This window comes from Anopheles coustani, chromosome 2 (assembly GCF_943734705.1).
Source record: "Anopheles coustani chromosome 2, idAnoCousDA_361_x.2, whole genome shotgun sequence".
Classification (NCBI taxonomy): domain Eukaryota; kingdom Metazoa; phylum Arthropoda; class Insecta; order Diptera; family Culicidae; genus Anopheles; species Anopheles coustani.
Window position 1 is genome coordinate 17,682,551 of NC_071289.1, and position 21,608 is coordinate 17,704,158.

The 21,608-nt window shown below is 44.2% G+C and overlaps 1 protein-coding gene across 2 annotated transcripts; it reads left to right on the forward strand.

The window, feature by feature from the left end:
• Positions 1-1,134: 1,134 nt before the first annotated feature.
• Positions 1,135-19,630, forward strand: LOC131262169 (putative uncharacterized protein DDB_G0271606). 2 transcript variants are annotated; one of them, XM_058264107.1, is made up of 8 exons: positions 1,135-1,210; positions 2,290-2,526; positions 15,840-15,902; positions 15,973-16,111; positions 16,186-17,629; positions 18,030-18,874; positions 18,954-19,090; positions 19,160-19,630. In XM_058264107.1, the coding sequence occupies exons 2-8, from the start codon at positions 2,448-2,450 to the stop codon at positions 19,288-19,290; spliced, it is 2,838 nt and encodes a 945-aa protein (XP_058120090.1). In that variant the 5' UTR covers positions 1,135-1,210; positions 2,290-2,447; the 3' UTR covers positions 19,291-19,630. The 2 variants fall into 2 exon arrangements, with proteins under 2 accessions (XP_058120090.1, XP_058120091.1); XM_058264108.1 differs by lacking the exons at positions 1,135-1,210; positions 2,290-2,526 and adding an exon at positions 1,358-1,464.
• Positions 19,631-21,608: the final 1,978 nt, after the last annotated feature.

Genomic DNA, 21,608 nt, shown 5'->3' on the forward strand with positions numbered 1-21,608 from the left:
CATTTAAACTTACGTTAAGCTGTACAGCAACGAACAGCGGTTTGCTACACATTGCTGCAGCGTAATGGCACGATAAGCGTACGTTCGAAATAATTGATACTTCTGACCTTCTACATAATGGATCTGGTAATGCTGTAAGAAACAATCTGCCTTAAATGCCAGGTAGCTTTCCCAAGTTAGATGTTTTTTGAGCTCTTTGCTAAACTATAGTACGATACGAAAGATTCTTTCAATGAGTTTCCTGGATCATGCAGTTATATTTTTTAACCACACTATTGATATGAAATTAAAAGTGTCTTTACAATGCTAATTGTTTGTGTTCATTATCAGAATATTCAACAATCGATTGGTTATCGGGGATAAAAAAATATACGTTGAATTTTGAAATTCGAAGAAAGTACAATAGAATATTAAAAATGGCCTTTTCCAGAATTCGCAGTGGTGTTAACAGCCCACGTGTTGATACCGTACTATGTTTTTATAAAAAAAGTTTAGTATTCAAATCTACGCCAGTTTATTGTATAATTGTTACGAAATATTTCGATTAAACAAACAAATTCGGGGGAGACATGGAGAAACTTTCACTTCAGACAAATTGAATGATTTGTTAAACAATTAGCGTTAATCAAAAGAAAGACGTATGGTAATTTTTGGCTGCTCCCGTTAGTATTTAACTCAATATTTGGATTTTTTCAATATTAATTCTGATAGTAGATTTTAAGTAAAAACTTATTTAAACAATCAAGCAACGAATAAACAAAATGTTGTTCCAGCGAAGGTCAATGAATCGGTATTTACCGGACAGCTGAAGTGGGAAGGAAAATTTGAGAACTCTAGCTGCCTCTTTCTCTCTTATATGGTAATTTTCTCAAAAACTAAAACAGTTAGAAACATGTTTTCTTTGACAAATATGTTTGACTTTAAAAGACCTTTCATTTAAGGGGTCTGTTGTAAAAATAGGTCCAAGGACTAAAAAGCTACAAACAAATCGGCAATTTTGGCATTCATACCAGATGCATTTTACCGATTCGCGTGTTTTATGCAGCAGAAGGTCATGAAACCGGTAAACAGAGGACAGCAACATGAAACAGCTGTCAATGCGGGACGCGGCGTTTTGTTGTGTTTCTGCTTTCGTCGCGTGCAGTTCGTTTACGGCAAGCTTCGCGCGGATTACGACGGCGGCGTCATTTGGCGTTGTTTGGAGGAAAAAGTAACGAGTGCACTATTCGATAGTTCCCTTTAATCGTCCAAATATGTGTCAGAGCAATCTTTTGCTTACCCTTCAGTAATCGGTGCATGTGCTTCGCTTTCGGTCCGTGCGGATCGTTCGGGCTAAACTGTGTGTGACGTTGACGGTGATGCTACTTTCTCTTCGGAAGTTTGGGTGATGAAATGCAGTGGAAAAAAGGCCAACAAGCATGCAAATAAAACCGTGCTTTTGTTTTGGAGTGCGACGCGATTCAGGTTATGCTAATTGCCGATTGCACGCGAGTTTCAGTGAAGTTTGCAACAAAATGTCGGTCTCGCACCAGACGACAATCGCGGGTGTTATTTTTCCTGGCCGGCATCGATTGTTGTGAAGCGAGCCGGAACGAGTTTCCTCGCGCTTTAATCGAAGTGAAATTTCACCCGGCCGCACCAGAACTGTCCAACGAATACGGTGTCTCCTCTCGCTGGGATTGGGCTTTTGTTTTCGGCGGAGAACGACACGGTGACGCCGGGATCGACGGTGTTCCGTAAACGTGCCGGAAACGGTTTCCTAACGAGGTCATCCGCAAGGGCAGCTCGGAAAAGGGTGTGTCGCCGTGCCGTGCCAGTGAATGTAAACATTCCGCTCGATCGTAACTGGCCTCTCGGAGGAGGGTGCAGAGTCGTCGATTCATTTAATGAATATTGTTTCCAGGCCTGCTTGGGTGCATGTGCTACCCTCTGCTGTTGGTTCTTTACAATTCCATCCTGCACCGAGTGTGTGTGTAATGTGATCTCGTTGATTGGCAGGTTGAAGTAAAATTTTGTCGACCAAAACCAACAGTCTTGCAAATGGGACAGAAGAAAACGTATTATAAAGTCCACATGCAATCCACGTAACGGTCCAATGAGCTGGTTAATTACGAACCACCGTCAGCTGCTCCCGAATCATTCGCGAAACTTATCAAAAAGCATAAAACGGCGGAAGTTAAACCATCTAGAAGGCCAGAGGAAAACAAAAAGAACGTTCGGCAGACTTTCTCTACATCTCTCTGTATCTTTGTATCTCTCTCACTCTTTATTTCTTTCTTTTCCGCGCAGTCTCCCACCCCCTTTTCTCTGTGTACTCTCCCCCGGTCCAGAGGGTGAGTGAAAGTTCCCAGAACGGCGCCAAACGCAACAGGTTCGAAAAACAGTGACTTTCCGAGGTGACCACCAAAACCAAAAAGCAAACAAAAACGAAACAAAAACAGCGAAACATGGCACATTTCTCGATCACCGAAATGCCGGACATGAAGGTGACGGACACGTTCCCGAAGAGTGGCCGTGTGACGGAAGGTAAGTTCGGTGTCCTGTTATGCTCCCCAACCCCCTTTTCAATCCACCCTCCCCTTGCTGCACACCCTCCGTCCGAGCGCACTTTCCTCGTCTAAAAACTTGTCTTCTTCTGTTCGGTTGTTTGTTTGTTTGCGTCACCCTAACATTCATCGGATGTTTTTTTTCTGTTAGGTCGGGGTTATCTAATCAATTTCGGCGATTACCATTAAACCCGATAACGGCCTATTAGAAGGTGTGCCATTCCGGGGTGGAGCTTATCAAACAGGGCTTGGGAAGCATAAGTCGTTATAAAAATTAAGTCAAAAACATAAGTCATCAAAATTGGTGATACCGAAGCAAAACAAACGGCCGGCAGGCGAAAGCGGTCTGTGTGCGAATAAACGCACTCCTTCTCGGTACTCAATATGGGATCAAATTAATTGCTGTCGCGTTTGCTTTGAACTACTGTTTCGAACTAACGAGAGAAACGTTCCGTCCCAGGCGGGCGTGAGGAGCGGGTGCGCTTTCACCACCCTGTCCCGCACGCAGGAGAGGTCACGTGGAATTGATTCGTCCCATAGGAACGAGGAAGGGTAGCGGGTTGTTTGGGGGCGCCATAAAGCGATCTGGATCTCAGTCAATCACCCACCCCGGTTCGCAGACTTGGTCCGTTGGCTGGTGATTTTTAATTTAATTCAGACTACGCGTGGACTTTTAATTGGAGACAATTTGTTATCCCGTTTTCGCAAACCCACCTCGGAGCGTACCCCATAAAGTTGGACTTTGTACACCGGTTGCCATCATGGGAGGGAATTTTTAGATTGTATCCACCTCGTAATGGCTTGTCTACAGGCCGGAAAATTATGGGCTCGAAGGAAATCATTCCCAGCCAAGTTGCAGGTCGGGATGGTGGGAAATCAAACGGTTCGTTAAATGTCGATGTCGACAGAAACAGCACTCCCCGTTTTCATCGTTTTCTTGTGTTTGCCCATCCGACATGTCACTTCGCGCCAGCTGAAGAAGTATTGATAAGAACCCCAAGAACATGGCAGATAGAATGAGCTTGACACGATTTATGCTGATACCAGGCGTTTGGCTCCGTCGTTTTCCTTCAGTTCCTGTTTAGTCAGCTGGTGTTTGAAATCAAAACTACTTCCCGCCCGGTCTGGCATGACACAGAGCCGAGGCAAACAGAACGATCGCGTTGTACGTGCATCGCTAAATCAAATACAGACGGTCGTCTTTGATTCCATCGATTCGGCCAGATGCGTAATAGATTTCTTACGTAGCGTTGCGGCCATGCCAATACCGATGAGACTTTTCTTTCACTAGTACATATCAAGCATTGGCGGATTTTGTCTTGTTTAATTTCAGCAACACAATATCTTCATGGGCTGAGAACACTACTACTTTCATTGACATGTTTCCATGTTCCTTAAAAAATTATTTAAAATTGCCTACCCTTTAGAAGATTAAAACTCTGTAAACCTCTTCAATTTACCATCTTCGGAGGTTTAGTAATTTATTAATTTTAATTTAAAAGCACGCCCTCTCCACTAAATTAAATTCTCAGTTCTTTTCTAAGTATTAATTATTAGGCTTAAAATTTCCATAAATCGTTGCGAACTAGACTTCGCGATACTCCAAACCATTTCCAAAATTGTATAGATGCCCCCTACTTTTATAATAAATACTGTCTAGTCTAAGGTGTGTTAAAGCATACCCGAGATCGCCAGCTATTTTCCCAAACGATATGTTTCAGTCCATCAACGCCACCAATAAGTGTCATTTGTAAATACAACGGCATTAATTATCGTGTCGTGCATTGATTTAATTTCAAACCAATGTGTTGACAAACTAAAATAACTCCATTTTCTTCTCGGGACCCTTTTGGGAAAGTCGGCGTGTCAAAGTGTAATGGAACATACTCTGGCCTATTTATGGAACTGTACTTTTTCCCCCTTTTACGGTATTTACTACAGTACTGTATACAAAAAAAAAGGTTTGAAAATTGAGCTCTCACATGTTTGCGGTATACTTATCAAATGAAACCTTTTGTTCTGATCCGACCCTTTAGTTCGATCACCCGATTATATCACATGGTTATAGCATTTGTAATCAAATTGATGTCTAAACCGGAGTACGTTCAAGTGCAACACCACCCAAGCACGATGGCAATGAACCTTTCTCCCATTTTCCCGGACTCGATCGCCCCCTCGGAAAACGTTGCGTCTGGAGTGGAGGCACTTCCTAACCAACCGAAAGGAAACCCTAAACCACATCTCAGCTCATCAAGCCGGCAGACGGCGTCAGTTAAGAGACTTTGCTCTTTGCCCTCCCCTGCTTTCTATGCTTTCCTTCGCTCCAGAGCAATATTTTTAGCTGCATTGCACTGCAAAGGCGCATACTGAATTCATCGTTTCGGTTGGTCGTTCATCATCGTCATCGTCGCAGTCAACGGGCTTGGCTCGGTGCTCGAAGGGCTTGTTATTTTTAGCTGATCGTTAGCCAGAGCCATGGCAATGGATTTTCATGTTTGTCCTCCTTCTCAGCGTTGCGGCTCGATTGGGAAGTCGGACGGGAGTTATGGATGTTACTCGGATCACTCGGCTTCCGGCATCAACACGATCTTCAAATTCCCGCAACCGTTACCTACGCCATGGTTCAATGGCCATGGGGTTTTCTTTGTTTGGCCGGAAAATCGTTTTTACACCTTTCCCAGCCCCACTTAGCGCAAAAAAGGGGACCATTGTCTTTCTTTCGGACAACTATTTTCGTTGTTGCTCATTCATTTCGGTTTGGTGAAGTTCAGTTTTTTTTTTCCAATATTTTCGGTTGGTAGTAATTATCGTGTGGAAAGCTTGAAGTGGTTGCATGCACGTGGTTGCTCCCGAAGGGGATTCACTTTCACCCGAAACACCCAATCATTTACTTTTACTCTCACTTGCATCTCACAAAAACAAAACTCACCCCTCGACTCGGTCATTCCACGGGGTTTGCGTTTCCAACCCGCGTGTTGAAGTGCATCTTTTCTTTCTTCCCGGAAAACAATCGAACCGACACGAACCGCTATCACTCTCGCAAAGGCAGATCGATCGAGAAAACAAAAAAATAAATAATCAGTCGGCTCTCGAAATTCAACCGATTCCCAACGTTGGGAAGGCCATTCTGCATATCTCCATTGGTGTAACATTTTACTGCCTCGCTGTTGCTCCAGATGTTTTATCTGCGCTCGTATTTAGTCTTTACTTTTGCTACTGGTTTCCTATTATTACTACTTCTATTTTTCCATCCAACATTGCCACCATCAAACCCGCACCGAGGGAACTCGCAATTCAATTCCGACCCGGCGCACAGCTCGCCCGTGGACGTGTGTTTCATTTTCCATTTTCATAATTTGAGAAAATTCCCGCACGGTGCATTGACCGACCGACCGAAGCGATCGGGGCGAACAACTACCGGTCGGTTGGCTTTGCTTCGGAACGGTGGAACCAGTTGGAACTGGAGGAATGCGCGTACGATCTGCGAGGGTTAGCTGAACAGTTTCTTTGGCAAACCAGATGGTTCGCTCGAAGATGTTTCCCTTTGTTTTCCTGATTTTAAATCATATCTTTATGCGGACATATTTTTAAACGGATTTCCAGATACTTGAAAAAAAACGTATCGCGAACCACCATTTGATCACAGATCGCAAACTTTACGATCAACCGGCGCCGATTCCATCATTCCCGTTATGTGTCTGCGGGTGGAAAAAAGACTTTCATTTCATTCAAAATTAAACCCGTTTCCCGCCGGACCCGGGTTGGCAGTTTTACTGTAAATGTACGACGCACACTGCACTTCACGGGCCGGAAAACCTGCAGTAAAGCTGGCCACGAAAGGGATTTCTCACCGGTAAGCGACCCCCAAGTTCCGTTCGGTGCCGTTGCGGAAAGGAATGTTTTCTTAGGGGGTTTTCTCGGCTTGCTCACCGCTTTTACCTGTCCCAGTGGATATAGAAGGGGTTGGACCGGTTGCATGAAGGCCGGGATCGTTGTAGAAGATTAGAGGATCCGTGTACCGAGTGCTATCGCTGCGATCAACCGTCAGGGGGTTGCGTTTGAAAGTAAAAGGTGCAAACTCCCACCGCGCAGCGTAATTTTTCATTTTCTTCGAAGCAATAAAGATCGATCTCTTTAGAGAAAACTGAAAATGTGTACGAAAAATTTATGAATAAATGTTTGAGTTGAGTTGAGAAGCGGCCGGGGCGACAAACCGCGTCAGCGTGGGAACAGAAACCTAACGAATCAAAAAACCAGTTCGTTCACTCGACCGGAAGAGAGTCTAGCTGATAAGACGTGGTGGCAAAACAAGTTAAGCCGTACCCGCACCGGCACTTAAGATGGAATAAAAGAAGGATTTCTTCGGAAACGTGCTTGTTGATAAATTGCCTTCAGCTAGCTTCTTCTCGTGGATACAAGTGGATATGAAAATATTTAAAAATCTTGTTCAATGTTGATGTATGTGGCATCCATTGCAGACAAACCATCGCACCATCTGTGCATCGTAAGGCGTTAATGCACTCCATAAATGGGTTACATGTACGTAGGATAGCGGTTTTCAATGTGTATCCTTTTTGAAGCCGGCCGCTAATTGACTTGTCAGATTATTTTCAACTTTCTTCCCAGTTCCTGTGACAGGAAGCCTTTGATAGAGATAAAAATCTATGTAAGAAGTAATGGAACGGGATTGGATAACTAAGGATTGTTAAGGAGGAAACAGTTGCTGAGATTGTGAATACAGCAGAGACATGTTTTTCCCACAATTGCAAGTCTTATTAATTCTCTTCTGTTGAATGACACGTAGGCAAATAAGTTTATTCATATTATAAAAATGAATAATGTTTGCACTTCATTTCTAATTATATTTGGACAACTCTCAGCTCAAACATTGATTCACTATCGATGATTTATGATTGAACCTAGGTTTTTCTTTATTCAACTGTTAGTTTAATAAAAATGTTGACAGTTCGATCTTTCTGAAGATTTGATTATCAGATTTGTTAACTCATTGTGCCGGTAATTTCAGCATTTCATATACACAAGTCTGTTTGACGATTTATCATTTCACCATCACTTTCTTCGACTCGCGAGCGATCGGTGAAGATGTTAAGCCTTCGGGGCCTGGCCAAGCATCGATTTATTCTTGTGGAAGCACTGATACAGACTGTACGCCCGTTGGCACTTCGTTTCGCCTTTGTTCTTCTTCACGCACAGATCAGCGAATTCTTCCGACTTCTCGATGCTATTGCCCACAGTCAGCTGTTTGAGAAGCCCGTCCCGGTTGACGGTTCCGTCCGCGTTTACGGTGCCCAGCTTGTGGAAAATGCAGTGAACGTTGCACTGTGCGGGTGAAAACGAAAACAAAATACAAACTAGTCCACTGACATGTTCATACCACTATGCGAACTTAAACAAGCAGGTCAATCATACCTTAGAATCTTCACCAGGCAGATCGAAAAATTCGTGTCCAATGCGGGTTCCGAAGTTCTCCGGCAGGTCGCCTCCCAGCTCCGCGTGGCACGAGTCGGCCAGATTTTTGGCGAGCTTGTACTGTTCGTCGGAGAATTTTTCCTGCATGTGATAGACACACAAACGTACAGACTGTTTGTTGGTGCTAGCTTATATTTTCTACTTACCGCAGCCAAAACTACACCCAGCAAGGCAACGAAAGCAATCTTTACAAACTGCATGGTGATCCTGGTGGTTGTTTCCTCGTACGAAAACCGTCTTCACTAAAGTTTGATTTGAAAATGAGGTGATCCTCTGACGGGTGTCTTTTATATCCCAGCACAGGCCACCGAAGTTGATTGATTTTGGCTAACAAAAACTATGTTCACTTCACATCGATACGGCTAATGTGCATAAGTGATTGAAAATGAAGGCTTGTCGATGACGAGGCTCGATGATACTTCACCGAAACTGGACAAGTACACCAGGTAAGGTGTGGTATTGTGCACGCTTTCCGCACGCAAAACACTTATTTCTCCCAGTTCTAGACAACATTAAGCCTCGCAAAATATTGTTGCTATGGGACAAATTGGACCAAGCTGGGGAACAAAAAGCAGCAGGTCGATAATTTTTAAATTAAAAATTTTCATCGTTTCATCTTGCCTCATTTTCCCCTAATTATTAAATTTGCACCAGCGATGCTCCATGGCGGTTTGCTAATGTTTCTCACTTATCTTGAACCAGGACCGTGGTCGAATCAGTCCGAAGATTGGGTTTTTATTGGTATATTTTGCAACCAGAGCCGACCATGAGTTGCAAAATTTAGCAATTGTTCGTGCAACCTTGAAGCTAGATCCTCTCAATAGTCCCTGTCTGAAGACGTATAGCTTTGCAAAAAATATTTAAACTTCATTGTTAATTGAAACCTTTTTTTATATTCAAAAACGTACATTAGGGGAAATAATCATTAGCAAAGCCATATTTTTATGCCACACTTTTTTGAACTCCCATAACTATTTTGCTTTTTGCAGCTTAGAATGTTAGAACAATCCGTTTCACACGTTTATAGTTTATTTAAAAAATGTATTTTGATAGTTCATATAAAAAAATAGTACCACTTTATCTATTAATCAAAGATTCAAAAAATGAAATTGCTAAGAAAATTTATGTTTCCTTATCATATGTAAGGACACATACATTTTTCATCAATTAATCTGAAACCATTTTGAAGCTGATAAAGTTTCAATATAGGCGTACATTGTAAGCCTTGTCGTACATTGTAAGTCCTTTATAACGTATGCGACCGATGCTATGTGATAATATTTCCAAAGCATCTTATTTATGTCTATTGCTTAGAAAGGTACTCCGCTACTATTGCGATTTATTCCTATTATTTTTGCATGATGTGCATAGTTACATTATTGAAGTGAAAAAAATTTAAATAATAAATCCATGTTCCTAAGGTTTTATTCCCATGCCATGGCATATTTAAAATCGAAAGCCTTTTTATTTGTCATTTTATCTTTTCCAAAACTGTGTTCCACTTTCCATTGACCGTGCGGGCAATCCAGACTTCATATAACTTCATTACAATCATTTAAAAAAAAACAGATCACTTTTAGAAGGTTCGAAGACTTCGCAACCTAGAGGAGCATGTGCTTGTTCTGGTGGTAGCACTCGTACAGACTGTACGCCTTTGAGCACTTCGATGTGCCTCCAACCTGCTTCAGGCACAGGTCCGTCACCAGTTGCGCCTTCTCGGCCGTGTTCGCCGCCGACAGCTCCCGGAACACCCCTTTCTCGTTGGCTTCACCGTCCGGGTGCACGACACCGATCTTGAGAAAAATGCACTGCACATGGCACTGTGCGTATAGGAATCGGAAATATTTAAAAATAAGAATTTTCACTAATAATAAGGCTTACGAAAGGTGAGTGTAGCATACCATATCGCCCTCGTCGTTCAGGACGATCATCTCGTGGCTCATCCGGGAAGCGAAGTCCGGCGACACAACGCTTCCGAGCTCATCCTGGCATTCCAAGGCAAACATTTTTGTGTGCCTGTGCTGCTCTTCGGTGAGACGGGACTATGAACCGAAACACAGTGTGTGATAGTATATCCATCATATGATCGTAGGCACCGTTTTGTACTCACCATGGTACCAACCACACCAAGTACAACGACAAACACAACCTTTAGAATCTGCATGATAACTGCTTATTCTGCTGACAATCGCTAAACAGGTAGCTTATACGTTTAGATCCAACTTTGATATAATGTGGTTCAGCCTAACGCCATCAGCTTTTATACTGCAGAAAGGACATTTTAAATGGCCTCATCTAGAGTGCTTATAATTGCAATGTGATAACATTAAGTGCATCTTTAACGACCCCTGCAGAAGGTTAATGGTCTGATGTGGTATTCAAAGACACAAAAACCGGGCGAACAGAAGTTACGCGGAAGTAGATGTGACTGTTTGTAATATCCGATGAAATGTTTGTTTTTATTGAACTCCAATTTGTTGTTTCCTCGTAGTAGCGTTTTATTCTCGTATTATATAACGATAAACTTGGTATGGTAATGTAGAGAAACTATTTAAGCATGTATTTCAATTCACATATTTTAAATTCCCCAACACATGTTTTGTCGCTATTTTGACCTACTCTATTTTTGCCTCTCATAAAAAAAATTCTTTTATGTTTTTGATAGTTAAAATATTCTTTAAAGCTTTTACTTTTAACTAAACGAGATTTAATGCTTAATTTGCTCTTTGTATATCCACCTTTTTTTGCACGAAGAATGCATTCTCTTCTAGCGGGTCTCGGACAACCAAGCTCCTACCAAGATTTTATTTGCATTTATTTTGGTCACTCTTTACGTCGTTGAAAAAACTCGAATACATCAATGTAAGTACATTAATTCGTCGTGTTGCTTCATGATGGATTATTAACAATCCTTCACGATTCAGTTGTAGAAGTACTGGTCGTAGACACATCGTTCGCCATATCTTCAGGCTTTGTCGCCCCATCCAAAATGTGCTTGTTTTTGTGGTAACACTCGTACGCACTGTACGCCCTTTGACACTTCGTTTCGCCCTTCGTCAGCTTAGCGCAGAGTTCTACGAGCTCTTCCACCCTCTCGATCGGATTGCTCGTCGCCAAAGTTTCAGTCAGCTTCGGCTTGTTGATTGTACCATCCTCGTGTAGTGTACCCAGCTTCATCGAAAGACAGTGAACGTGGCACTAAGGGAAGCAGAAACAAAGAGGGATTTGTTTAGATTAACAAAATGAATAAAGGATCTAAAACTGTAGACATCTAAAAGAAGGGGAGCTTACCTTCGCAGTCTCACTGTTCAGCTTGATGTACTCTCGGCTTATTCTTGCGCCGAAGTTTTCCGGCAGTTCACCTCCCAACTTCTCGTGGCATGATTCGGTCAGCGTTTTAGAGAGACTGTGCAGTTCCTTCGCGACGCGAGCCTGTTTTTCCACCATCATAGAATGTTACACTTGTACCGGGTATGTTAGAAAAGCGGTAAAAATATAATTTTCACTTACCATAGCACAGATGGCACCGAGCAGAACGATGAACGCGACTTTAAGACTCTGCATGGTGATGATTCGTCTCCTTGAATCCCTGGTATTGATAAAAGGAACGTTCCTTGCCGACGTTTGATTCTAAAATGAACTGCTTGAGCATGGTTCAGATTGTCTTTTATACCCTTGGAGAAAATATTTTCCCGCTGCCCAAAGCCCTGGCACAATATAAACCACGATAATGTATCCATTCTTGTAGTGCATAACCATCCTAAACCAGAGGTTGAACATAATATTCATACAGCTCGTTGGAAACAGCAAGGACATGCGGAGACATTAATGTGCAAAACATTATCTTCAGCCTCTTCTTTAAGTCAATTAGCGTCCCTGTTCGTGAGTTTGCCGATTTGTTGGCGAGCGCATCGTCTGCCCGAATTATTTATCTAACGATTTCTCGACATTGAACCCCATGATGTCGAAAAGTGGCGAAAAATATTCAAAGGCTGAATATATTTCGTTGTGCAATTATTTATTCATATGTTCCTTTTTTTGTAAGTACATTAATTCGTCGTGTTGCTTCATGATGGATTTATAACAATCCTTTACGGTTCAGTTGTAGAAGTACTGGTCGTAGACACCTCGTTCGCCATATCTTCAGGCTTTGCCGCCCCATCCAAAATGTGCTTGTTTTTGTGGTAACACTCGTACACACTGTACGCCCTTTGACACTTCGTTTCGCCCTCCGTCAGCTTAGCGCAGAGTTCTACGAGCTCTTCCACCCTCTCGATCGGATTGCTCGTCGCCAAAGTTTCAGTCAGCTTCGGCTTGTTGATTGTACCATCCTCGTGAAGTGTACCCAGCTTCATGGAAAGACAGTGAACGTGGCACTAGGGAAAACAGAAACAAAGAGGGATTTGATTAGATTAGCGAAATGAATAAAGGATCTAATACTGTAGGCATCTTACCTTCGCAGTCTCACTGTTCAGCTTGATGTACTCTAGACTCATCCTTGCGCCGAAGTTTTCCGGCAGTTCGCCTCCCAGCTCCTCGTGGCATGATTCGGTCAGCGTTTTAGAGAGACTTTGCAGTTCCTCCGTGATGCGAGCCTGTTTTTCCACAATCGTAGAATGTTACACTTGTACCAGGTATGTTAGAAAAGCGGTAAAAATTAAAATTTTCACTTACCATAGCACAGATGGCACCGAGCAGAACGATGAACGCGACTTTAAGACTCTGCATGGTGAATGATTCGTTTCCTTGAATCCCTGGTATTGATGAAAGGAACCCTTTCTTACCGACGTTTGATTCTAAAATGAACTGCTTGAGCATGGTTCAGATTGTCTTTTATACCCTTGGAGAAAATATTTTCCCGTTGGCACTACCCAAAACCCTGGCACAATATAATCCACGATAATGTATCCATTCTTATGTAGCATAACCAGAGGCTCAGAATAATATTCATACAGCTCGCTGGAAACAGCAGGAACATGCTGGGACATTAATGTGCAAAACATTACTTTCAGCCTCTTCTTTAAGTCAATTCGCATCCCTGGTCATGAGTTTGCCGATTTGTTGGCGAGCGCATCGTCTGCCCGAATTATTTATCTAACGTTTTCTCGACATTGAACCCCATGATGTCGAAAAATGCATCCCATGATTAATGTCCACGACAGCACATATACACTGGTCTTATAGGATTTGCTCCCTGTTTTCAGAAGTATTTACGGCTTAAGTTTACAACAAGAGGCAAGTTAGCAAATTTATCAAATAATATTGGTCAACAATTCAAAGTTTAACAAACTTGAAATTCACCAACTCATGAAAATTGGTTTGCATCGTTATATGAAATATTGGAGCTATTTTTTTTTATAATCAAATGTTTGCTGAAGGTGGTTTTGGTCAACATCTTCTTGTAGCCGAAGCTGTGGTTTGTTGCGTCGGTCGTTGGCTCACGCGCAATGCACATACCTAAGGTAACTAGCCTGATTGGGTCTCTCTTCTGGAGTGGTTCCTGCGGAATACGGATCCCACCCCGATAGCTCGCGTTGCCATCACAGCGATTCCAACGACGTATCCATGCCTTCGGAGCGTCGTTCAGCAACTCGCCTGCGTTCCCGACACAATCAAGAAACACTCGTTCACTAAGACGTTTCATAGGACGCTTGTTGCAAATGGCAAGCTTCCACATGGCGTGCTGCTAATGCAGATGGGACGTTCATCGTCCTGTATGTTTCGTGTTCAATGTGATACTCTGGACCACAAGATCACCTCTTGCACTCGTGTCATTACCTCCTGAGCCCTGCTGCTGCAGCAAGGCATCAGCAATGAAGTTCCAGGGTGTCAGTACTCGTTTCAGTGTCTTCGTTTTCCAGTACTCCGCGGGATGAGTAGTGCTTCGTTTATATGCGATCTACATCATCCATATCCTTGGAAACAACCATATAGTGATCGATCCAGCTGTCCTTAAATGCACTTTGTGCCTGTGATATTATCGTGTAAGACCCAATTTGTAATCTCGTTAACAATTTAAGAATATATAGTATGTTTTATTAAAAAAATGCTTCACAATTCATCTTTAGTTCATGGATGACTTATGACGAAAAGTTTATTAATACATAATTATGTCTGTTCGGTATTCTTTTATATACACAATTTTGCATTAACGTCACCTAAAATTTACCAAATTTTCCCTTTTTAAAATGGGTCATTATAAGTTTCCTTCTATTAATTCACTTGATTGCTCATAACTGTTCAGTTTGTTCTTATTATTTATTCAACAACGTGGTAATGGTGATGCTTTCTAAACAATCAAAATGGCACTAGGAAGCGCATGAACAAACGGATGATCCTTAGGGCTTCGGGGCCTCCTCGAAAATGGACTTATTCTTGTGGTAACACTGGTACAGACTGAAGGCTTTGTCGCACTTCGATTCGCCCTCGGTCTTCTCGCACTTGTCCGCGAACGCTGCTGCCTTCTCGGGCGGGTTGCCTCTCGACAACGCGACCACCATCTTCTCCCGGTTGGCGGCACCGTTCTCATCCGTGAAGCCCACCTTGGCGAAGATGCACTGGATGGTGCACTGTGGGGGAAAAGGGGAAGAAAACAGGCATAGGATTAACTCATCGAAGGGTCGCCTTTACCTTAGAGCTTACCTTCGAGGTCTCACTGTCCAAGGTAAGGTCGCCAAGGCGCATCTTGGTTGCAAAGTCCTCCGGCAGGTCGCCACCGAGTTCCTTGTGGCAGGAGTCTGCTAATATTTTGGCGAGATCGTGTTGCTGCTCGGTGAAGAACGCCTGCAAGCAGAAGCGAGTTAAAGAAAGTGAGAGTTAAACACATAATAGTCCCAGTTAAAGGCACTCTTCCTACTCACCATTGCACAAACTGCTCCAAGCAACACGACGAAGGCAACCTGTAGACTCTGCATTTTGGTTTTTGTCCTTCTGCTTACTTGCTTCCTGAGGCGATCGCGAATGGAACCTTCTACAACGGAATCCGATTTGAAAATGAACCGATTTCCTAAAGTCCCGATTGTCTTTTATACCACAACAGAAGAACAGCTCCGTCCGATCTTTAAAATCTGCCTAATTTGGAGTTCACGTCCAAGTCCGTGCCGGTGGAAAAGTTGTTGATTTATGTCGTCTGATTGCAAGGTCCACGGTCTCTCGATCCATTGACCTGATGTGCTTCTCAAGGACACATTTGCATGGTGGAGAAGAAGCTTGGAGTATAAGGTATCCAACTGTGTCAGGATCTTCGATCGCGGGTTGCTATGGGTTTTCACTCTCCCTCTCTCTCGCACAACGTCGCTGTTATCATCACGGTCAAGGCTATCGGCTTCTGGTGGAGAGGAGACCGAGCCCCCTCTATCGACAGCGGAACGAAGGTCAACGTTTGTCCGATGGCATAATTTAAATCTTTTCGCGACTCTACGTCATGGCAAGGCAGGAAAGAAGAACGAATGTCTCGTGTCTTCCGTTGGAGCAGGATGTGGTCTCTCCACACCACAACATGGACAAATGCATCTCGTGACTAATGGTGATAATAAAGGGAGCCGGCAAGCTGTCCGTCTATTATTAGTCTGGTACAGGTTTTCGTTACAACTGGTGTCATTGTGCCAAGGAAAACTTGTTAAGGATATTAATTATGGAAGAGTTTAAAAAATGCGACTAATTACTTCATTATTTTACAATTCAAAGAATGTTCTCCTCCAAAACTAGCTTGGAAATTGAAAGCTACACATACGCAAATTTTCATATTGCATTGAGACACATTGTTTCCTCAATTTTAACCTAGTTTATTTCTCTATTTTACAGTGTGCAAAGAATGGCTCGTGCGGGAAGACGGAGCACTCGCTCTTCAGCTACAAAACCAAGAAAGTAAGTGATAAACTGCCTTAATGATGCGATTTGTTTTGTTTTTCATTAATTTTGTTTTGCCCTTTTGTAGTCAGTGAGCATTACAGAGGCAATAAACAGCGCAACCAAATCGTCCGGCAGGACTTCCCGACCGCACTCTCGGAGCAGATACGCGAGAAGGAGGATGCCGAGCGGCAGGCGGCCCTTTACCATCAGATGATAAACGAACAGTAAGTGAAAATGAGAAGGTGCACATGGTGTAGAACGTTTAATGATGTTTGCTCTCCTTGTCTTGATTACGCAGGGAAGAGATGGATGCAAAGGTAGCACGCGAAGTCGCGGAACAACTGAACCGTGAGGCCAAACTAAAGCGACAGCTCGAGCAAGAGCGAAGCGAAATGTTGGTCCGCAAGCTCCAGGAGCAGGCTCTCCTGGGTGAAAGGAGGCATCCAGCTGGGGCTGCAAATGGCGCCGTTGCTGGACCGTCCGTGCGACAACATCCGGTACCGGAGCCACACAGTGCCAACCCGTTCCCGTTACCTCCCCGAACGCACCCCAAACCACCGTCGGCAGCGGCCGGAACAAGTTCCGGAGCTCGCCCCACAAACAGCTCGAATGGGTCCCACTTTATGGCCCATTCACCACCCCCACCAGCAGCTAGTACCGGTTCGGGTGCGGCATACAACGCCAGATCGAACGGTCAGCCGGATCTGCACTACGCGTCGTTGGATTTGAACTCCCCCAAGCGGCCACCACCGCAGCCAGTGTTTCAGAACGGCCGGGCGTACCAGGAGGTGGTGTTTACGACACCACCGGATCAACACACGAACCGCCCGCCGGCCAACTATCATCAGTATTCGGACGACGAAGAACCGCTGACACCGTCGTACGCCAACGTTAACCTGCAGTCCCACACGCCGGAGAAGAAGCAACCGCAACCACCGCCGCCCCAACCGTACCGGCATGGACCGCGCGCGTTGGTGGACGACACGGTGGACAGCATCCGGCCGTACGATATGCCACTCACGAACGATGACTTCCAGTACCAGTATCCACTGCCACCGACGCTGAACAATATCTCCGGCTCGGGACCGAGAGGTGGTGGACCGGTGTCTTCTCCCATGTCCTCCACGTCGTCCTCTTCCGCACGCTACACACACAACATTGTGGCCCCGCCCGAGGCGGACTATCAGAACAACACGAACTTTAATAAAATGTCTCCGGAGAAGTACGTTTCCCCGCCACCGGTATCCCACCGGCCACCCGGTGGTAACGATATTAACTCCTATCGAGCAACCGAACTCGGTGCGTCCAGTGGAGCTCATCGCCGGCAGGATATGGCAGTCCAAAGAAACGCGAATCCTATCAACTACAACCTGTACGATGATGACGACATCGAGGAGGCACTCGGGGCAACATCGGGCGCCGGTGCAAGGATGCAGTCCAGTGGGCTTCCTCCGGTGGCGGACCCACTGGGAGAAGCGGGTCCGAGCAGCAGCAGCAGCAGCAATCGGTATATGAACGGTGGAGCGACTCCGAAAAACATTTTCCAATCGCAACAACCGCACGGAGCGGGTGGTGGCGTGATCTACCAGAACCATCCGCATTCGTCCCATGCCTCACCGAGTCACTCGAAAAATAGCAGCTACGATAAGACGGATCGCATACGAACGCTGCAAGATTTGGGACTGGCGCCGGATGAAATACTTGAGATCGATATGCGGCTCGAACAGGAACTGCGTGATGCGGTAAGAAACGCATGGGAACTGGGTGAAAAGGGAGTGTATCACTGGCAAGCGGACTTCTCTTCGTTCGTCTCGAGCGAGTCCGTTCTCTGGGCTTCATGTGGATATTCTCATACCATGACTAGAGGCTGACTCGTTTGAGAACGAACGAACTTTCTACAGATAACATTTAATTTATCATTATGGGTATATATTCGCCAACTTTAGCGTTATAGTGTGTAAAAGTTTAGTCTGTTCAAACAATTCAAGTTAAATTCTATCTTCAATATGATTATGGTAGAAAGTTAAAGATATCAGAATCATAAAATTAGATACACCCTTTAATTAATAAAATTTGGATTTATAGTAGCGTTCACTTATTGGATGAAATAGATGATTAATAATTTGAATCTCTCTCCCTCAGGAGCTGGCCCGAAAACTGCAAGAAGAGGAAGGCGGTGAGCTTGACCAGGAGTTCATCGACCGCAAGGTGGCAATGGAGGCACAAGATAAGGAGCTCGCTAAAATGCTTCAGGAGCGTGAACGGGCCAAGGCAAAGCGTGCCCGCGAAAAGGCTCGCCTAAAGAAGGAGGCTCGAATGCAACAGCAGCAGCAACAGCAACCACCGGAGGAGGGCAGTGGGCCCGAAGCTGGTGGTGACGGACAGGAGCAAACCGCTTCCGTTGAGGACACCGCGGGAGATGCTTCGTACTCGAACCCGATCGATATGCTGCAAAATATGCAACAGCAGCAGCTTCTGCAGCAACGATCGATGGGAGGTGGTGTGCCCTCGAGCTCACGGGCATACTACGGTGCTCCGGTTCCCGCACCGACGGCGGCAGGGGATGCGGTGGCACTTCATAGCCATCATCGAACGCAGGGAAGCATTTCATCGCACGGATCTGGTGGAAGCTATAACCACCACCATCATCAGCAGCAGCTGCAACAATCCAGTCCTCCGGGGGCCGTACCGATCAGCGACGAAAACTACTCCAACCCCGTGGACATGATAAAGCAGCAGAAACAGCAACAGCAACAGTTGATGATGATGCAACAGGTGCAGAGTCAGCAGCAGCAGCAGCAGCAGCAGCGCGTCGGACCGAATCTCAAACTGTCCGCCAATGTCCAGCGACTGGTGGAAAATGGTCGAAAGGAGGACGAAATCTACGTCCTACCCGTGTCGGAAGATGATCTACAAGGAGACCAGCAACGAAGTCCGCAAAGGGCGGCCGCAGCAGGAAACCGTTTATTGGCATCACCTGGTTCGAGGTTTGTTTTTCATTTTCATTGCTAGAAAACATTGTTGATATTGATTTGGTTCCATCCCCTCGCCATCGTCGCCAAACAGGAATCCATATTTGGATGACAATATCGCGACGAAAATCGATCCGACTTTCCAAGGTTCCGGGTTGGGACCATCGCCAACATCAACTGCGACGAATTCACTCAACTCCTCCACTGCCACAAACCATCCATCTCAACCTGGTAAGAGAACACGTGCCGCATGGGACGTCGGAAAAACGGATATCGTACTCATTGTGTTTTTCCATTTAGACATCCTGGAATTCTCCGATCCCGGTTCGTCTAGTCCAGTCCCGCCGTACATGCCGATCCAGGGAACGCGCCGCAACAACTCCGCCGACGGGAAGAAGCGCAAGTCGAAGGAACGCTGTGCTCAGCAGTGATCATCAATGATCGCGGTGGAAGGATACGCATTTGTTTTGCTTTTAAATACTTTTGTGCTTCGGGAATCGCGTTTAAAGAAGCATCTTTTTCGAATCTAAGCTGTATTTATACAAAAAAAACAGTATCTGTATGAAGGAGCGTTTTTTGTCGTATTTTGTTTAAGTATACACATTGCTAAAGAGAAAGGGGAGAAAGTTTAAGGAGATTATAAATCTACAACAATATTGCTATTTATCGAAGATCGTTTAGCTTTGATCGCTCAGAAGTCGCTTGATCGAATGTGTTTTTTTCTCCAGTGACACCGATGCTTTATTGAATGAAAACGAATATATTTTATAACTGAAATGGTGTTAAATATTTTATCCGAAGTCTAAGAAGTATATATGGAATCGAACGATGGTGAAACATTCAAAAAGCAAACCGTTATACGGTAAACTGTTCTACGAGAAAGTTTATTATTGGTAGGCTCCGTAAATAAGACGGCTGATAAACCAGTATGATTTTATGTTTAACAAGCACTTGGGAAGGAGATTTGTGAAATAATTTTGTTTTTGTATTTCTTCGTTTATTCTTTTATTGGAGTTGTATAGAATGAAGAAAGAAAATAGTTGGTGTACTTGCCAAGCTAAGACACACTCAAGACAAGCAAGTGGTGACTGTTTTAGGGCTCCGCGCGAGAAAAGTTCTTAATGGAATCAGGTAAAGTAAGGTAATGTTGTCTAGTTTACAACATTAACATTTTATGTTGCTACATCATGTTTTAAAGATCATGGACTCAAGTGTCGAAATAAGCCCGACTCAAGTGTTGAAATGAGACTCCGGCCTAGATCCCCATCTTACTGCTGTTTGACATTTGCGCCTGAAACTATGCAAAGCGCGACGCATACATTGTTTTTAAATATTTGAACGTTAACGGCTCGCTTAAAAGAACATAACGATTCAAACTAATCATGCAGTTTAGGTTGAATGCAGGTTAATATACTATTACATGTTATGTTAATTTGTCATTTTTTGCAGCCTTGCTGTTTGCGTGCCAAACTCTCCTCCATCAACACTACTTTCAGCGCGCATGTGTTACATGCACCGGACAAAATGCATCCGTACACACCTACTACTTTGCGGTATCATTGAAGGTACAAAACGTCAGTCCCACTCGACTAATATATGTGTGTGTGTGTTAGTGTGTGTGTATGAGTCAATAATTGAAAGGGGAAAGCAAAGACCAGCGCAAATGCGACTGCACTTTGATCGAATGCACCCGATCGCATCCAGCAATTGGTGGCAACAGTCTGTGCATATTTCGTGGCAAACGGGGTGATTGCGGTGTGGGGCGTATGGATCGAGCGTGGGTTACGTTTCTTTGTGCATCAGAAGACCCGGGTCACCCGAATGCATTCGCTGGTGATGCACTGTATTGGAGACCTCGACTCGCACACCACCGAGTCGATATGCAGATCGGCTTCCAACGAGAGAGGCCCGACAACCATTCCGGTATTGGAGGCCAGAGCCAGATAACCCTTCATGTGCCAAACATGACAAGGAATGAATGAAAAAATATTACATGTATCTTTCTCAACAATTAAACATTTGAGTTTTAGTTAACGATCGAGATTTGTTGCAGCGAATCACACAAAAAGCCAAATATAGAAATGAACTTTTTAGTCATCTCCACCGTTTTTCACATCGAATTTATGATATTTGATGCAATTTCTTATGCACATGCAAGAGTGCAATTGTGCAAACGCGACAAATGTATTGGTTTGCAAACACAAAAAAAAACATTTGCGTTCAAAGTATTCGTAACATCATCCACACAATACACTCTAATCCAATTCGAGTGCACATACTTTGAAATTCTGGAAAGGAAGGCTAGCAGATAACAATAGGAGAAGGCGGGGGGGGGGGGGATCTATGCATTTTCGGTTCGTAACTAACACCAGTAAACGTTATGGTCGCTTTGGCGATATTTTTGGACTTCCGACCCGATGTGATAAGGCAAATGGCTTTATCGGGATGATACGAATTGCATTGGGGCGCACTACGTCACAGGATGATGCTGCTTATTTACAAATCAGCATACGCAGAAACACACACACACACACACACACACACACACACACACACATTGTGAAATGCACTTTTTGTACCCCTAGAAAGAGAACACCGTTCGGGGGGAAACAGGAGAGAAATTCTTATAGTGACCGAGGTATAGTGTGTCAGCTGGTGAAGGAGAGGTACGCTGTAGAAATGCAGTAAAAGTGCAACAAGAAACAAGAAAACATTTAAATACAGTCTCTCTCCCATTCTTACGCTTCTA